This window comes from Sceloporus occidentalis, unplaced genomic scaffold (assembly GCF_023333645.1).
Source record: "Sceloporus occidentalis isolate IW3139 unplaced genomic scaffold, rSceOcc1.0.p SCAF_17, whole genome shotgun sequence".
Taxonomy (NCBI): Eukaryota; Metazoa; Chordata; class Lepidosauria; order Squamata; family Phrynosomatidae; genus Sceloporus; species Sceloporus occidentalis.
Genome location: NW_028316997.1, coordinates 9961765 through 9978231, shown reverse-complemented (window position 1 = coordinate 9978231; position 16467 = coordinate 9961765). Strand labels below are relative to the sequence as shown.

The window sequence follows — 16467 nt, the reverse complement described above, 5'->3', positions numbered from 1 at the left end:
GTCAATGGAACCCAGCTTTCTAATCACAGTGTGATTAGTAAAACTAAATTAAAAAATAAAATTAATAATAATTAGAAAAAAAATAGTAAAAAACTAGTAAAATGTAAAAATCATTTCCCACTGATGTCACTATCAGGGGAACCTCCAAGTTGAAAAAAAATGTTAACATTTTTTTTTTAAAAAGACAAAAAAAAATATATATATATAAAAAATATATTTTTGTGAGCAAGTCCTAAAATTAGCATATTAGCTTAAAACAATTCTCGCATGGAAAGAGTTAAAATACTGGCATATTAAATGCCCGTGGGGTGTCTACTTTTAAAAAATGTATGATTTGATGGGGTAAATTGAATTGGCCAGGTTCAACAACGTCCCAATTAACACCGGGGGAAGGATGGCCACACACCTAATTTCCAATTAGAAAAATGCACACGTACCAAATGTGGCCTTTTAGTTCCCACAAAAATGACAAACCCATGCATGTGGGGTATCACTGCACTCAGGAGATGTTGCTGAACACATTATGGGGTGTCGTGTAACAGCGGCATATACCAGGAGATGTATATTCATACATAAAGTAGGTGTGTGTGGGAAAAATACACACACAAAAATACTACTGCAAACTTTGAAAACATGCTGGTGGTAAAATGTGTGCATGCAAAGAGTTAAAATACCAGCATTTAAAATACCCTGTGGTGTCTAGTTTTGAAAAATATATGGTTTTGTTGGGCATACTGAAATGGCCCGGCTCAAAGATGTACCAAATAGGGCATGGGCAGTGGATCCCCAAATGCCAAAGTTCAACATTGAAAAATGCGCATGCCCCAAATGTGGCCCTTTTGCCCCCAAACGGCCAGGCAAAATCATTCATGTGAGGTATCGCTGTACTCAGGAGATGTTGCTGAACACATATTGGGGTGTTTTGTGATAGTGACATATACGAGAACTTTTTAATTCATACCTGAAGTAAAATGTGTGTGGAAAACCAAATGCAAAAAAATGACTACCACAAAGTTTGACAAAGACTGGTGGTAGATATGGTGCATGGAAAGAGTTAAAATACTAGCATTTGAAATACCCTGGGGTGTCTAGTTTTCAAAAATATATGGTTTTGTTGGGCACACTGAAATGGCCCGACTCAAAGATGTACCAAATAGGGCATAGGCAGTGGATCCCCAAATGCCAAAGTTCAACATTGAAAAATGCGCATGCCCCAAATGTGGCCCTTTTGCCCCCAAACAGCCAGGCAAAATCATTCATGTGAGGTATCGCTGTACTCAGGAGATGTTGCTGAACACATATTGGGGTGTTTTGTGATAGTGACATAAACGAGAACCTTTTAATTCATACCTGAAGTAAAATGTGTGTGACAAAACAAATGCAAAAAAATGACTACCACAAAGTTTGACAAAAACTGGTGGTAGATATGGTGCATGGAAATAGTTAAAATACTAGCATTTGGAATACCCTGGGCTGTCTAGTTTTCAAAAACATATGATTTGATGGGGTAAATTGCATTGGCCGGGTTCAAAGATACCCGAAATGGCACATGGGGGGAAGAATTACCAGATTTGGAAAAAATGGCTTTGAAATAGCAAAACGCTACCTGTACTTATTGCCCCATAATGGGTAGAAAAAAGCAAAAAAACATAAAAACATTGGGTATTTCTAAACTCAGGACAAATAGTAGAATCCATTTAGCAGGTTTTTTCATTACCTTTTATAGATGAGTAAAAGATTTTTCAATAAAAGTTAGAAACAGTCATTTTTTTCTAAATTTTTCACCATATTTTATACTTTTTTTAGTAGTAAATAATATGATACAATCAAAACAATGTCATCTAAAGAAAGCCCTTCTTGTCCTGAAAAAAACAATATCTAATGTGTGTGGGTTCAGTAAACGGGAAAGAAGAAAATTACAGCTAAACACGAGCAGTGCAGAAATGTTAAAAAGGCCATTGTCACGAAGGGTACAAAAAGTAAAATCAGCCTTTGTCACGAAGGGGTTAAGGTGGTAATAATCAGGCTGTTTGTTATGATGCAGGAAAGTTTTTTATCTTGCAAGAGCTTGCCATGAAATGGTAGTAAGTGGGCTGTTTCTTATAATGCAGAAAAGCTTTTCTATCTTGCAAGAGCTTGCTTGGCTTGGGATGTAGTAAGCAGGCTTTTATGATGCAGGAAAGCATTTCTATCTTGCAAGAACTTGGCTTGAGATGTAGTAAGCAGGTTGTTATAATTCAGGAAAACCTTTCTATCTTGCCGGAGCATAGCTTGAGATGGTAGTAAGCAGGCTGTTTGTTATATGGTCACTAGTTCATTAACATGATTGTGCAAAGGACAAAAAGTTATTAGCTAATGAGAGAAGTTTTCACCTAAAGCAGGAGAAAGAGAACAATAAGAACATGGAATTCACTTCCTAGAGAGGTAGTGCAATGAAATGGATAACTTGAACCCCTTAAGGACCGATGGCATACCAGGCCTGGCATTAAATGAGCATAGGAAGTGATCAAAAATCGATTTCTTCACCCAAACTGTGTTGCTATAAGGCCTCAATATCGAGGCAATTAGCAACACTGAAAGCTGCTGCAGGGGCCGCATGTGACCGATCCCCAGAGCGACAGTGTGCGCCATGTACTATAGAGCTAGGGCCCTTTAAGCAAGCTTTAAGCTGACTCGATTTTGTAAATTTATACCTGAAGTACAATTTGTGTGGGAAAAAAAACACAAAAAGATACTATATATACTTTGACAAAGGCTGGTGATAGAATTAGTCCATGGAAAGTGTTAAAATACCAATATTTGAAATACCCTTGAGTGTCTGGTTTTCAAAAACATACAGTTTGACAGTTTGGCCAGGTTTAAAGATTTTCCAACTAGGACATGGGGGCAGGATGACCAGAATTGGGGGAAAAAATTGTTTTGAAATAACAAAACGCTACTTGTACTTATTGCCCTATAACAAGCTCAGGACAAATATTAGCAGGTTTTCCTTGTAGATGAGTAAAATTTTTCATCATATTTTTATTTAATTTTTTATATTAAATTAGATGATATGATCAAAATAATGGTATGTAAAGAAATCCCTTACTGTCCTGAAAATATCAATATATAGCTTGTGTGGGTACAGTGCATGAGAGAGGACAAATATAGCTAACCTCAAAAATTTAAAACAGCCTTAGTCTAGAAGGGTACAAAAAGAAGAGTGCGGCCCCTAAGGGGTGAAAATTGGGCTGAGTTTTAGTATAGCAGAATATACAGGAATATAAATGTTAATAAAAACATGATTAATTATAGCTTGTTTGTCCATTGAGAATTCAGATAACCAGGAAGATTTTACCTGTGTTCTTGGGAATCATTTAAATTTGGAACCTTTTGGGTTCGTTTGGATCAACTGGACTCTGGAGCAGTGGAAACGTGTTCTCAGGAGTGATGAATTAGGCTGCATCTGGAAGTCTGATGGGCAAAGTTTGGCGGATGCCCGGAGAAGACTAGACTACCTACCTGTCACCGAATGAACACTCACCGCAGAGGTTCTCAAGCCCTGAGCCTCCCAGCAAGGAGTGGGAACCCCAACCTAAGTGGATAGGGACTCTAACAGTAAAAGCCTCAGGTGTAGGCAGGTTAAGTTTGGTACTGAGTGTAATAGGCAATGCACAGACAGGTCCAAAAACTGGAAAAAGTAACCTGTAGGCTGAAATCACAGATGGAGGATACAGAGTGCCAGGGGTTAATGTGAAATGGATGGTCAGCGGTAGCCAGATTTGGTACATTAAAAGGGGGTAGCCATACAAGCCAGGGGTCGGTACATGGTGCCCGCCTCCTGCAGCTCATCACTGTCACGCCTACCTGCATACCATACCAGATCCAGTTAAGTCTGCGTTGTTTGGGACCATCAGATGGCTGTCTGCCGGCAACGGGTTCCTACGACGTGACACTACCGGAATATTGTATAGGGCATACTGTAACAATTGGTAGATAAGTAATAATGTTTGTTCCGGTGAAGGGTAATATTTATGCTAAAACATACAAAGACATTTTAGACAATTGTATGCTTCTTACTTTGTGGTGCCAGTTTGGGAAATGCCCTTTCTTTTCCAGTATGATGGTTCCTCTGTGTAGAGGTGCAGAGGAACTTTGAGGGGCCTACACAAACCTTGGCCTTAACAGTACCAAACACCTCACAAATGGTGTATTGTTAGAATGGGCACAAATCCCCACAGACACACCAAAATATTTTGGGAAGCCTTCCAAGAAGTTTGGAGGTTGTTAAAGCTACACAGGGTGGTGGGCAACTGCATATTAATGCCCATGGTTTGGGAATTAGATGTACAATAAGCATATTGTGTATATGTGCTTTAAATCTTGGATTTTAATGTGCCTTTTTTTCTCCTTATTTAGTGCTTCCAGCTCACCGAGATTGGCAGGTAACACCACTCACCACTGTCATTCAAAGCAAAGTTCCCAACAAATATCGTGTTAGAGCACAGTTGCAAAGTTTTGAACCCCAGAACCTCTATCAGTCTTTTAAGCTTCACTGCACTAAATGTAAATCATTGTAAGTATATTTCATCATATATTAAGATCTTTGCAGTATTCAAAGATATTGGAATAAACATATTGCCTTTTTTTTTTTTTTAAGAAATTGCAAGTTACGCATTTTGTTTTGTGTTTGTCCAATTTTCAAATCATTTTTCTCGTTAAACCTCTTCTTGTCAGTAATGAGTTGTCTCTCTATAAACACTGTTGATACGCATTACTTCAGATACTGAGAACAAGTAAATCAGCTAGAAAGCAAGGAAGAGAAAGTTAGCTCAGTGCAGGGATTCATATATCCAACTGTCAGATGAGAAGAGTTTGCAGTCAGTATTCAGCTAGCCAGTTAGGATATTAGACTGCAAATCTAGTCTGACAAGCCAAAACCTGCACACAAGTATCAAGATAAAAATCAAGCTACTAACTAACAATGTTAGTGGTAAAACCACTGAAGGATAATTAGCAAAGCTTCCAGCTGTTGATGAGCACAAATTAAGATTTGGGGCATACATTAAGTCAGTTTAAGATGTTGGAGCATGTTGGAAGCTTATTCCTTTTCTCAGACTTGTTCATTAACCCAAGGGAACGGGTTGGTGTAAGTATGAATGTTTGATGACCAGCACTGTTGACGATCATTCTCACAGCATTAAGGGAAAGCAGATGAGGAAAGCCAAGGCAGACATCTGTGCCCCATAACACCAAGTCTGGTAACCTAGATGATTGTCATATGATAAAAATGTCAAGCACTTTGTGCTAGCCAGGTGAAATAATGGCTTAAAAATTTAAATCATGTTTACATGGAAGTGTGTTTTTAGAGTGTTAAAATATTGTTGTGGCCAATCAGATGCATCCCTGAGGTTATTTAGTGTAGGATAAGTATCTGCCTGTACTTTTCAGCATTGAGGAGAGCCTTAATCCTGACCAATTCCAGACATGGAGCCCCAAATTTGTGCTTCACTGTTGCCTGCAAACACTTGTACCACTCCCCAGTCCTTCTACAAACAAACTGCCTTCTGCTACAGCCAAATATTTCCAAATTTGACTCATGAGTCTAGAGCACCTGCTGCCATTTTTCACACCCCAGTTCCTGTGTTTTTGTGCATAGTTGCGTTACTTGGCCTTTTTTTTTTTTTTTTTTTTTTTTATAACCTAGGAGGTATGGCTCCATAAAGACCACTTTTTACCAGACTTCTTTGTACAGTAGATGGATGCAGCAGGGTCCCACTGTTTTCTGCTTGTGCTAAGCTGATGTGACTTTGCTTGACATCTTCCGATTGCGAAGGGAAGTAAGCATGATGTGTCTTTTAGCTGCTGCACTAAGTTTTCTTGGCTATCCACTGTGTCCATGGTTCTCAATATTGCCACTTCTTTGTTCTTCAAAAGAGCTTGGACTGAACATTTAGAAACCCCTGTCTGCCTTTAAATTTCTGGATGGGAAAGACCTTGCTAATGCAGTATACCTACCTTTTGTTTTGTTGTTGTGCCCTTGCGTTATACTGACTTCAGCAACCTCACCTTGTTAGTGAGTTTGGCCGTTCCTCACCTAGCTTTATTCCACCTACACAGCTCTTTCCGTTAATGATTGTGTTTCAACCTACATATTAAATTGATGATTATTAGCACCTGTTTGGTATAATTGTTTATTCGTACACCTATTTGCCTAGAAAATCCCTGACTTGCAGGTGTACTTAGACAAATTTGTGCTGTTTTGTAGGCAAAGGGTGGTCATATTAAATATTGATTTAAGATTTTCTTCTGTTCAACCACTTTACATTTTGTTAAATTATAAAAATAAACTAGTAACATGTCTGTGTTTGAAAGCATGTGTGTTACTTTTATTTTTTACACCTGCCTAAAACATTTGCACAGGAAATTCAATCTTGAATACAGTAAAGTTGATTAATATTGAAGAGAGAAAAAAAAACAGTTTTATCAGAATAAAAGTAATTTCTCTGCAGACTGTCATTGATGTTAGTCAAATCATATTTTGGCTGACTTTCCCTGCTCAAATAACACAGTGAGCTGATTCTTAATGACAATGTCAACAAAGTCCATTAACCCCTTGATGACAATTGCCGGTCCGGGCACGTCACGGAAAAACATGTCGTTAACGACAAATGACGTGCCAGGACCGTCATTTGTTAAAACGGGTAAAAAAAATCGATCCATGATCGATTTTTTTTACCCAAACGGCGTTGCTGTAATTCCTCGACCTTGAGGCATTCAGCAACGCCATGATCGGAATCGGGCCATGTCTGGCCCCTCCCCGGGCGTCAACATCCGCCATTGGCGGACGCCCGTTTTAAAAGCGTTTAGGAGGCGATCAACAATCACCTCCTAAACTTAAATGGTGTCGCTAGAATGCCTCGGCATCCAGCATCCAGGCATCCAGCGAAACCAAACACTTACCTCTTGATGGACTGTGACCGCTCCGGAGAGCGGTCACAGCCGCAGCTGCCGGTGATCTTCGCCATCAGCAAGATGGCGGTGGCCCGGGAAAAAAAATAATAAAGATGAAAAGGTTCGCTAGACGGTCTCCAGACCCTCTAGAGAACTCTGGCTCCACTTGCAGGTTGAATACAGGTACTGCATTCAACCATGCAAGTCAATGGAGCCCAGTTTTCTAATCACAGTGTGATTAGAAAAAATAAATTACAAATAAAATAAAATTAATAATAATTAGAAAAAAAATAGTAAAAAAACAGTAAAATGTAAAAATAATTTCCCTCTGATGTCACTATCAGGGGAACCTTCAAGTTGAAAAAAAATGTTAAAAATGTTTTAAAAAAGGCAAAAAAAAATTTTAATATATGAAAAATATATTTTTGTGAGCAAGTCCTAAAATTAGCACATTAGCTTAAAACAATTCTCGCATGGAAAGAGTTAAAATACTGGCATATTAAATGCCCATGGGGTGTATACTTTTAAAAAATGTACGATTTGATGGGGTAAATTGAATTGGCCGGATTCAACAGTGTCCCAATTAACATGGGGGGGAAGGATGGCCACACATCTAATTTCCAATTAGAAAAATGCACACGTACCAAATGTGGCCTTTTAGTTCCCCCAAAAAATGACAAACCCATGCATGTGGGGTATCACTGTACTCAGGAGATGTTGCTGAACACATATTGGGGTGTCGTGTGACAGCGGCATATACCAAGAGCTGTAAATTCATACATAAAGTAGGTGTGTGTGGGAAAAATACACACACAAAAATACTACTGCAAACTTTGAAAAAATGCTGGTGGTAAAATGTGTGCATGCAAAGAGTTAAAATACCAGCATTTAAAATACCCTAGGGTGTCTAGTTTTCAAAAATATATGGTTTTGTTGGGCACACTGAAATGGCCCGGCTCAAAGATGTACCAAATAGGGCATGGGCAGTGGATCCCCAAATGCCAAAGTTCAACATTGAAAAATATGCATGCCCCAAATGTGGCCCTTTTGCCCCCAAACAGCCAGGCAAAATCATTCATGTGGGGTATCACCGCGCTCAGGAGATGTTGCTGAACACATATTGGGGTGTTTTGTGATAGTGACATATACGAGAACTTTTTAATTCATACCTGAAGTAAAATGTGTGTGACAAAACAAATGCAAAAAAATGACTGCCACAAAGTTTGACAAAGACTGGTGGTAGATATGGTGCATGGAAAGAGTTAAAATACTAGCATTTGAAATACCCTGGGGTGTCTAGTTTTCAAAAATATATGGCTTTATTGGGCATACTGAAATGGCCCGGCTCAAAGATGTACCAAATAGGGCATGGGCAGTGGATCCCCAAATGCCAAAGTTCAACATTGAAAATGCGCATGCCCCAAATGTGGCCCTTTTGCCCCCAAACAGCCAGGCAAAATCATTCATGTGAGGTATCGCTGTACTCAGGATATGTTGCTAAACACATATTGGGGTGTTTTATGATAGTGACATATACCAGAACCTGTTTATTCATACCTAAAGTAAAATGTGTGTGAAAAAACAAATGCAAAAAAAATTACTACCATAAAGTTTGACAAAGGCTGATGGTAGAATTAGTGCTTGGAAAGGGTTAAAATACTAGCATTTGGAATACCCTGGGCTGTCTAGTTTTCAAAAATATATGACTTGATGGGGTAAATTGTATTGGCCGGCTTCAAAGATACCCGAAATGGCACATGGGGAGAAGAATTACCAGATTTGGAAAAAATGGCTTTGAAATAGCAAAACGCTACCTGTACTTTTTGCCCCATATTGTGTAGAAAAAAGCAAAAAAACATAAAAACATTGGGTATTTCTAAACTCAGGACAAATAGTAGAATCTATTTAGCAGGTTTTTTCATTACCTTTTATAGATGAGTAAAAGATTTTTCAACTAAACGTTAGAAACAGTCATTTTTTTCTAAATTTTTCACCATATTTTATACTTTTTTTAATAGTAAATAATATGATACAATCAAAACAATGTCATCTAAAGAAAGCCCTTCTTGTCCTGAAAAAAACAATATCTAATGTGTGTGGGTTCAGTAAACGGGAAAGAAGAAAATTACAACTAAACACGAGCAGCGCAGAAATGTTAAAACGGCCATTGTCACGAAGGGTACAAAAAGTAAAATCAGCCTTTGTCACGAAGGGGTTAATCCATAGACTGTCGTTAGTCTAAGTGTGGAGCTGGGTGATTAACACTGAGTGATTCTACTTCTTACTACAAGCAGTATGATGAGTATTCCTTTTAAAAATTAAATTTCTCTTAGATTATCTAAGATAATAACACTGTAATGCATGCAAATGGTTAATAAAATAAATTGGTGGGGTTCCCTATTAAAATTTTTGAGTGCCAGTGCATGGTTTTCCATTTTTGAGAATGATTTTCTGGTGTTTTGCTATAGTTTGATTTAGGTTATATTAACAGGGTCATACAGTAAAGGAAGGGGTTAAAATCTGTTATAATGGTAAACACCACAGGCCCTTAATAGAACTTGCATATATCTGAGAGCATGCAAAAATGTTTGTACCTCTAGTGCCTCTGCATTTGAAGTCGTCATGTGTCATTCTGGGTGTGGGTGATAGGATTTGTAGTCTATGGAAGTCTGTTTTTTTTTATTTAGGGAATTCTTTTTAGCTATTTTCAAGGAGGCTTCGGTGGTGGTGCTCCTTGGTAGCAGGGATCAGGCTTTTTTGGTACTAATGTCATCCAGCTGATCTCACAAAACATTAGCTAGCAGCAGGATGCCTCTTTAAACATCCTCTTAGCCATGGGCTTTAGTTGCTTTCTTAATGCATTCTTGTTTTATGCATTTACACTTTTTTGCCAACCTGTTTCATCTGCAGTTGTATCCCTGATTATTTTATCAATTGACCAAAACTCACGGATATTGTGTCATAAGAATTGCTGTTACTATGCTTTTATTTTTCATACATCTTATTATCAGTTCCTTACACTAATAGACATAATCTCTGACTTTTTTTGTTATGTATAGGGAAGACGTTCCAGATGAGGATGAAGTAAACATTATTTTTCAAGGCCATGAACAAAATGCCAGTCCAAATCCAAATGTCCTGAATACATCTTGGTATCAATCTGTGGTTTGGGAGACTAACAATCAGAAAAACACACACATTGTTCTTCATTTTGTAAAAAAAAATGACATACAGCAAAATCCAGAAGACACATTAATTATGATAGAAGGTAAAGTATTAAGTGTAGGGTATTTTAGTTCTGATGTTCTCATTGGAATGCAAAATTTGTGTTATCTTATTGATTATATGGTTATCTTTTTCTCGTGTTCTGTATCTGAATGGATAAATTGTAAGATGTACTTCTTATTAAACACCACTTGGTGTCAGTGTGACTGCATGTGAGTTAAAACCTATGCTATGGCTGTGTTTTGTTCATTTAAATATACAGTAGTAACTATTTGTGTTGTGTTACTTTTCTAAATCTTTGAAAATATTGAGTATATTAATAGACACCTGTCAGTGATGGGTGCATCTCCAATTCCCAGAATGTTTATTGCGAAGAGGAAGTAGTTAATTGAGTTTTGTTTTTTAGTAACCTTTAAGTTTACAGTTTCAAAAGTGGAATATGGTAATACCTTTCCATAAAAAAAAAAATGCTTACTGCCCTGAGAACAAAAAGAGGTAGGTTTGCGGATGAATTGCCATAAATATTTTTGCTCTTGTAAGGTATTTAATTTTGTAAAACTAATGTGAAAAAACTTGTTTTGAACACACGTTAATGCTTTAATTTTGGTATCTGTTTGCATATTAGGTGGAACCTTCCAGGATATTTTCAGACTCTCTAGACATTTTGACAGCATAATTCCTGTAAAATGTAACCAAGGAGAGCTAAAGTTAGATCTTTCTGGCCCATTTCTCATCCAAGGCAACAGATGGCATTATGGGTATGTTTAGACCATGTTTCTCTTCATTACTAGCATTAATTGTAATTGCTTAATAGTACATTATATGCATTTATATTTTAAAATACAGTTATAAAAAAAAACCCCTCAACATTCAAGAAAGTTGCCGAGAAAAATATAATGTAATTAGCAGTGGAACTAAATAACTAAATAATTTTGGTGCAGACTTACTAACCAACATATCAATACCTTTAATGCTCCCCTGAGTGTTTTAGTAACTATAATCTCCAAATATGCAGTCAGATGTATAGTAAGCTATTTCTAATGTTTTACAATATTATTATTTACATCATGATAAATTAACCAATACAGACTTTTAGACTACCGTATTTGCTCTGAAAAATACCCCTCGTCTTATAATCGGGGTTGTCTTATAATCAGACCTCAAATAGGTCTGACTATGAGACTAAGATCCAGATCCTCCGCAACGCTGGATCCTCCTGTCCCGCCCCCCCCAACTTACCGGTGCTTCTGATTCTGAGTCCCCAGTGTGTAGCCAGGGCAGCGTGTAGACGGAAGGAGGTGCGGTTAGCAGCGGGGGTTGTCTGCGTCCATCGTGCAGTCCTTCCCCTGCTGTCAGAGATCAGAGTTCCCCTCATCGGGGAATTCTCTCTGACGGCCGGGGAAGGTCTGCGCGATGGACGCAGACAACCCCCGCTGCTAACCGCACCCCCTTCCGGCTGCAGTGGAAGTTGTCTACGCGCTGCCCGGACAACACACCGGGAGTCAGAAGCACCGGTGCGTTTTTTTTTGGGGGGGGGGGTTAAATGGGCGGCATAGGGCATTTCTGTAGGCAGAGTGCTCTATGAAATGCCTTTTAACCCCCTTAATGCCATTCTGCCTCCAGAAATGCCTTTTAACCATCTTTATGCCACTCTGCCTCCTGAAATGCCTTATACCTCCCTATAAGCCACTCTGCCCCATAATATTCCTTTTAACCCCCTAAATGCCAGATTGGCATATAGGGGGAGGCAGAATGGCACATAGGGGTCAAAAGGCATATCATGGGGCACAATGGCATATAGAGGATTAAAAGGCATATCATGGGGCACAGTGGGATTTAGAGGGTTAAAAGGCATATCATGGGGCACAGTGGCATATAGGGGGTTTAAGGCATTTATGGGGCAGAGTGACAAGCCTGTGGGCAGATGTGCATAACTGGGGGGCAGGTTGGAAAATAAAAGGAATTAAAAACAAAATATTTTTTCTCAATCATAGCTTTTATTAAAAAAAATAGTTTACATGAATTAACATTTACTGGTAAAACTTTTTTCCTATAGGGTCATCTTATGTTCAGGCTTTTTCTTTTTTTCCTAAATTAATATTCAGATTTTGGGGGGTCGTCTTATAATTGAGCAAATACGTTATTTATTTGTAAGTTCATGTAAGTCAAAATGTATGTAACACTGTAGTATAGCACCAAATAGTGATGTTGATGTAGAAATATGGCTCACCATTGCCTCATGGTTTGGTTTGATTATATTGTATGTAGCAGGAAAGCAGAGCTTTCTGACTTTTGTCCTAGGTGTCATTGCTATTTCTGTATCTTAAGATGGTTTAGGCTTATTGCAGAAATGTATTTGTTTGATGATCAGTTAATTTAGTACGGCATATTTTCCAAGTGCTCCTCTAGAGGTGGAACAGTTCCTCTTTCCTTCTGTGATGCCCTCTTCTCAACTTTTTGGGGTTAAAAATATTTGTTGAGTGTATCACAGCCATATAAGTCATAAAATGTTTTGTAGAAATAGCAGAAAATGTGTGTAAATAAATTACGTTAGTCTTCTACTCGGTTACATAAATATTTATGTATTGGTAAAGCCCTACCTCCTAGCCACATCTCTAACCATTCCCTCAAGATAAAGGTGTCCATTTTAAATATTGAACAATATAGTACATTATAACATAGATATTAGGTTATTATTTGTTATTTCTTCCTTGCTTAAAAAGGATCATGAACATGTTGTCTTTTTAATTATATGTACATACTTCAATAGGTGCAGCAGCTGTTCAAAACTTAGAAACCCAGAGGCGCTTAGTTCGTTATGCAGTGATGTTTCCTGGAGCGTCTCTGCAATAGCAAAAGGTAAGGCTTCTTCTAGCACACCAAAACAGTGTCTTATATATTCATAACACACAGCAAATGATTGTGAAAACCAAGTAAACAGAGCACTGTTTACATCATAAAACCAGATGTAGGAGTACTTGCACAGTGACATCAAACTTTGTAATGATGCTGCGCGTGTATGCAAAGTGGTGTTTTTTTTTTATCTGATGCCTTCACCCTTCCTTGATTCCCCCCCCCCTTCTTTGATTTTATCTTATTGTTAAACAGTAATTAACTGAAGCTCTATCTAGTATCCTTACCCGTTTTTTTGGGTTTTTTTGACCACACTGCTATTCTGGTATCCTAGTCTGGCTTGTTTGTCCAAGCTGCTGCTCTGGTGTGTTGAGTTGGCTTGTTTGATCATACTGCTACTCTGGTATCCTGGTCCTGTTCGCTTGACCAACCGCCATATCACCATACTATCGTTGACTGATTTTCTAAGATGGTTCATCTGATACGTTTTACCAAATTAACCTGACCCTGGATTTGGCTACTATCTTTATCCAGGAGTTGGTATATTTGAATTAGGGCTGCAACTAACGATTATTTCCATAATCAATTAGTTGGCCGATAATTTTTTCGATTAATCGGATAAAAAAATTAATGTACATAATGTGCATTTCTTCCTTTCAGTTCCCAACCTGCCCCCCCAGTTATGCACATTTGAGCCCAGGCTTGCCACGCTGCCTCCCAGACATGCCACGCTGCCTCCCAGACATGCCACGCTGCCTCCCAGACATGCCACGCTGTCTCCCCCACATATGCCTTATATGCCTTATACCCCCATATATTCCACTGTGCCCCCTGATATGCCTTATACCCCAGTATGCCTTATACCCCAGATATGCCACTCCGTCCTCCCCAGATATGCCTTATACCCCAGTATGCCTTATACCCCCAGATATGCCACTCCGTCCTCCCCAGATATGCCTTATACCCCCTTATATGCCACTGTGCACCCTGATATGCCTTGTACCCCCCAGATATCCCATAGTGCCCTCATAGAGTCATACTCGCTCACAGCACACTGACAGAATACTTTTAGAAATGAATACAGGGTTAATCTTCACTGCGCCCAGGATTTAGATCCCCCTTAGTTTGCCTCTAACTGCATCTTAAGTTAACTTTAGGGTTAATTTAATTAATTTAAAAAGACCCCATCAACCATAGCTGCCCCTAAATTGATCGCCACATTTTGAAGTTGAAAACAAGGCATTTAAATGGGACCTTTTAGTGTGGTAAGATTTGGAGACCGTTGTTGTCCTGGTGTTCAGTCATGGCCAAAAGTTTTGAGAATTACGCAAATATAAATTTTCACAAAGTCTGCTGCCTCAGTTTAGATGATGGCAATTTGTATATACTACAGAATGTTACGAAGAGTGATCAGATGAATTGCAATCAATTGCAAAGTCCCACTTTGCCATGAGAAGGAACCTAATCCCAATAAAACATTTCCACTGCATTTCAGCCCTCCCCCAAAAGGACCAGCTGACATCATGTCAGTGATTCTCTTGTTAACACAGGTGTTGACGTGGACAAGGCTGGAGATTACTCTGTAATGCTGATTGACTTAGAATAACAGACTGAAGCTTTGAAAGGAGAGAGTGGTGCTTGAAATCATTGTTCTTCCTCTGTTAACCGTGGTTACATGCAAGGTGTTGTCATCGTTGCTTTGCACAAAAAGGGCTTCCCAGACAAGGATTTTCTGCTAGTAAGATTGCACCTAAATCAACTATTTATTGGATCATCAAGTGCCTCAAGTAGAGAGGTTCAATTGTTGTAAAAAAAAAATGCATCAGGACACCCAAGAAAGTCCAGCAAGAGCCAAGACAGTCTCCTAAAGATTCAGCTGCAGGATCGGGGCGCCACCAGTGCAGAGCTTGCTCAGGAATGTCAGGTGTAAGTGCATCTGCAACCACAGTGAGGCGAAGGTTTTGGAGGATGGCCTGATATCAAGAAGGGCAGCAAAGAAGCCACCTCTCTGGGAAAAACATCAGGGACAGACTGATATTCTGCAAAAGGTACAGGGATTGGACTGCTGAGGACTGGAGTAAAGTCATTTTCTCTGATGAATCCCCTTTCTGATTGTTTGGGGCATCTGGAAAAAAGCTTATCTAGAGAAGCACCACCATCAGTCCTTTGTCATGCCAACAGTAAAGCATTTGTGGGATTGCTTCTCAACCAAGGGAGTGGGCTCACTCACAGTTTTGCCTAAAAACACAGCCATGAATAAAGAACGGTACCAACACATCCTTCAAGATCAACTTCTTCCACCATCCAAGAACATTTGGGTGACAAACAATGCCTTTTCCAGCATGATAGAGCACCTTGCCATAAGGCAAAAGTGATAACTAAACTCGGGGAACAAAATAAAATGTTGGGTCCATGGCCAGGAAACTCCCCAGACCTTTAATCCCATTAAGAACTTGTGGTCAATCCTCAAGTGGCGGATGGACAAACAAAAAGCTGCAAATTCTGACAAACTCTAAGCATTGATTATGCAAGAATGGGCTGCCATCAGTCACTATGTGGCCCAAAAGTTAATTGATAGCATGCCAGGGCGGATTGCAAAGGTCTAAAAAAAGAAGGGTCAACACTGCAAATATGAACTTTTGACCACGACTGTACTACATGAGGTTTTTTTGTCTTGCTCCGACAGGAATTTCTGCCACGTTAAAAGTCTAGGTATCTGCTCTGTCAGTGTTCCTGGATTAAAAACATATTACATAATCGGATTACATTAATATACCCTTGGGGGCTCTATAGAGGAGCTGTAATTTTATAGCGACCACTCACAAAGCAGACTCCACTCCTGTCAAAGTGTTGTGGGCTCCAGACCCGGATCTTTTGGAGACCTAGAAACACCTCTAAATGTAGCTAAAAATAAAATGCTTTTAGATGATCATGTATGTCAGAAGAGTATAAATATATATATATATATATATATATATATATAACTTTTTTTTTTCTTTCTTTATACAGCATTGGGTGTTGAGCCACTAAAACACACATTTGTTATGTGTTTTAAACTAGAGGATGAAACTGGATTCCTGAATGCCTACCTCTGGAATTACTCAGTGAGTAACCCCATACAAATGTTGTAGGTGGTAACAGGACAATAAGATCTGCAATTTATACTAGGTGTGTGTAATGTAAGTGGGCGCAGCTAGCAACAAAAAGACAAATGAACGAATAGTAAAAAATTTAAATCACTGTTTAATTTAGTAACTCGTGTAGGTGTAATTTATAGACCCCTTGGACAAGTAGAAGAGCTAGATAATCTACAAATTGAGGAAATAGTTAAAATGACAATTATAATCATGGGTGTCATTAATCTTCTTAATGTGAACTTGAAAACCAAAGTAGCCGGTTGTGCCCAGAGTGCAGATATTCTAAACTCACTACTGGGATTATCTTTAAAACAAGTAG

The 16467-nt window shown here is 38.8% G+C and overlaps 1 protein-coding gene across 1 annotated transcript in view; it reads left to right on the top strand.

Annotated features, from left to right (window-relative positions):
* LOC149302830 (protection of telomeres protein 1-like) overlaps nucleotides 1-16467 on the top strand; it is a 74891-nt gene that overhangs the window by 47425 nt on the left and 10999 nt on the right. Inside the window, exons 11-15 of the mRNA XM_089482006.1 lie at nucleotides 4399-4555; nucleotides 9993-10201; nucleotides 10784-10916; nucleotides 12929-13017; nucleotides 16021-16115. Coding sequence (XP_089338132.1) covers nucleotides 4399-4555; nucleotides 9993-10201; nucleotides 10784-10916; nucleotides 12929-13017; nucleotides 16021-16115 — 683 coding nt within the window. The remainder of the gene's footprint in view (nucleotides 1-4398; nucleotides 4556-9992; nucleotides 10202-10783; nucleotides 10917-12928; nucleotides 13018-16020; nucleotides 16116-16467) is intronic.